This window comes from Miscanthus floridulus, chromosome 13, assembly GCF_019320115.1.
Source record: "Miscanthus floridulus cultivar M001 chromosome 13, ASM1932011v1, whole genome shotgun sequence".
NCBI classification, from domain to species: Eukaryota; Viridiplantae; Streptophyta; class Magnoliopsida; order Poales; family Poaceae; genus Miscanthus; species Miscanthus floridulus.
The window spans coordinates 82,241,323-82,242,328 of record NC_089592.1 but is presented as its reverse complement, the minus strand read 5'-3'; the positions used below and the strand labels follow the sequence as shown (position 1 = coordinate 82,242,328).

The 1,006-nt window shown below is 57.7% G+C and overlaps 1 protein-coding gene across 1 annotated transcript; it reads right to left on the bottom strand.

Moving 5' to 3' along the window:
• Positions 1–288: 288 nt before the first annotated feature.
• Positions 289–591, bottom strand: LOC136500162 (uncharacterized). Its single transcript, XM_066495548.1, has one exon. The coding sequence runs from the start codon at positions 589–591 to the stop codon at positions 289–291; it is 303 nt and encodes a 100-aa protein (XP_066351645.1).
• Between the last annotated feature and the right edge of the window lie 415 nt (positions 592–1,006).

Genomic DNA, 1,006 nt, shown 5'->3' with positions numbered 1-1,006 from the left:
ACACATTCTCCACTTCCCATTTTTCTTCTTAACTAATATAGGATTAGCTAACCACTCCGGATGGGATACTTCTTTGATGAATCCAGCCACCAAAAGCTTCTACACCTCCTCGCCGATGGCCTTGCGCTTTTCCTCATCAAATTAGCGCAGGCGCTGCTTCACTGGCCTAGAGCCGGCCCAGATGTCTAAGGCGTGCTCGGCGACCTCCCTCGGTATGCCCGGCATGTCCGAGGGACTCCACACGAACATATCGGCATTCACGCAAAGAAAGTCGATGAGCACGGCTTCCTATTTGATGTCGAGGGTGGCGCTGATCCTCAGCGCCCGATTATCGAGGCAGGTGGGGTCGACCGGGATGAGCTTGATGGCCTCTGCGGGCTCGAAAGTCCCGGCGTGACGCTTGGAGTCAGGCGCCTCGCTACCGAGCCGGTTGAGGTTGATGATGAGGGTCTCGGCCTCTACGGTAGCCTCGGCGTACTCGATGCACTCGATGTCGTAGTCGTATGCATGCTTGTACGTGGACTCAACAGTGATGATGCCGTTGGGGCCCGGCATCTTGAGCTTGAGGTAGGTGTAGTTGGGGACCACCATGAACTTGGCGTAGCATGGTCGCCCCAGGATGGCATGGTAGGTTCCCTTGAACCCAACCACCTTGAAGGTGAGGACCTCCTTGCGGTAGTTGGAGGGAGTACCGAAGCAGACAGGCAGGTCGATGCACCCGAGGGGCCATGTGTGTTTCCCCGACACAATGCCATGGAAAGGCGCGGCGTCACCCCGGAGCTGCGACTGATCAAGCTCTAGGAGCTCCAAGGTGTTGGCGTAGAGGATGTTGAGGCCGCTACCTCCGTCCATCAATACCTTAGTGAGCCGGGTGTTGCCGGTGATGGGGTCGACGACAAGTGGGTACTGCCCGGGGTTTGGGACATAATCGGGATGGTAATCCTGGTCGAAGGTGATCGCCTCCCGAGACCAGTTGAGGTACCGAGGAGCGGCCACCTTCACCGAG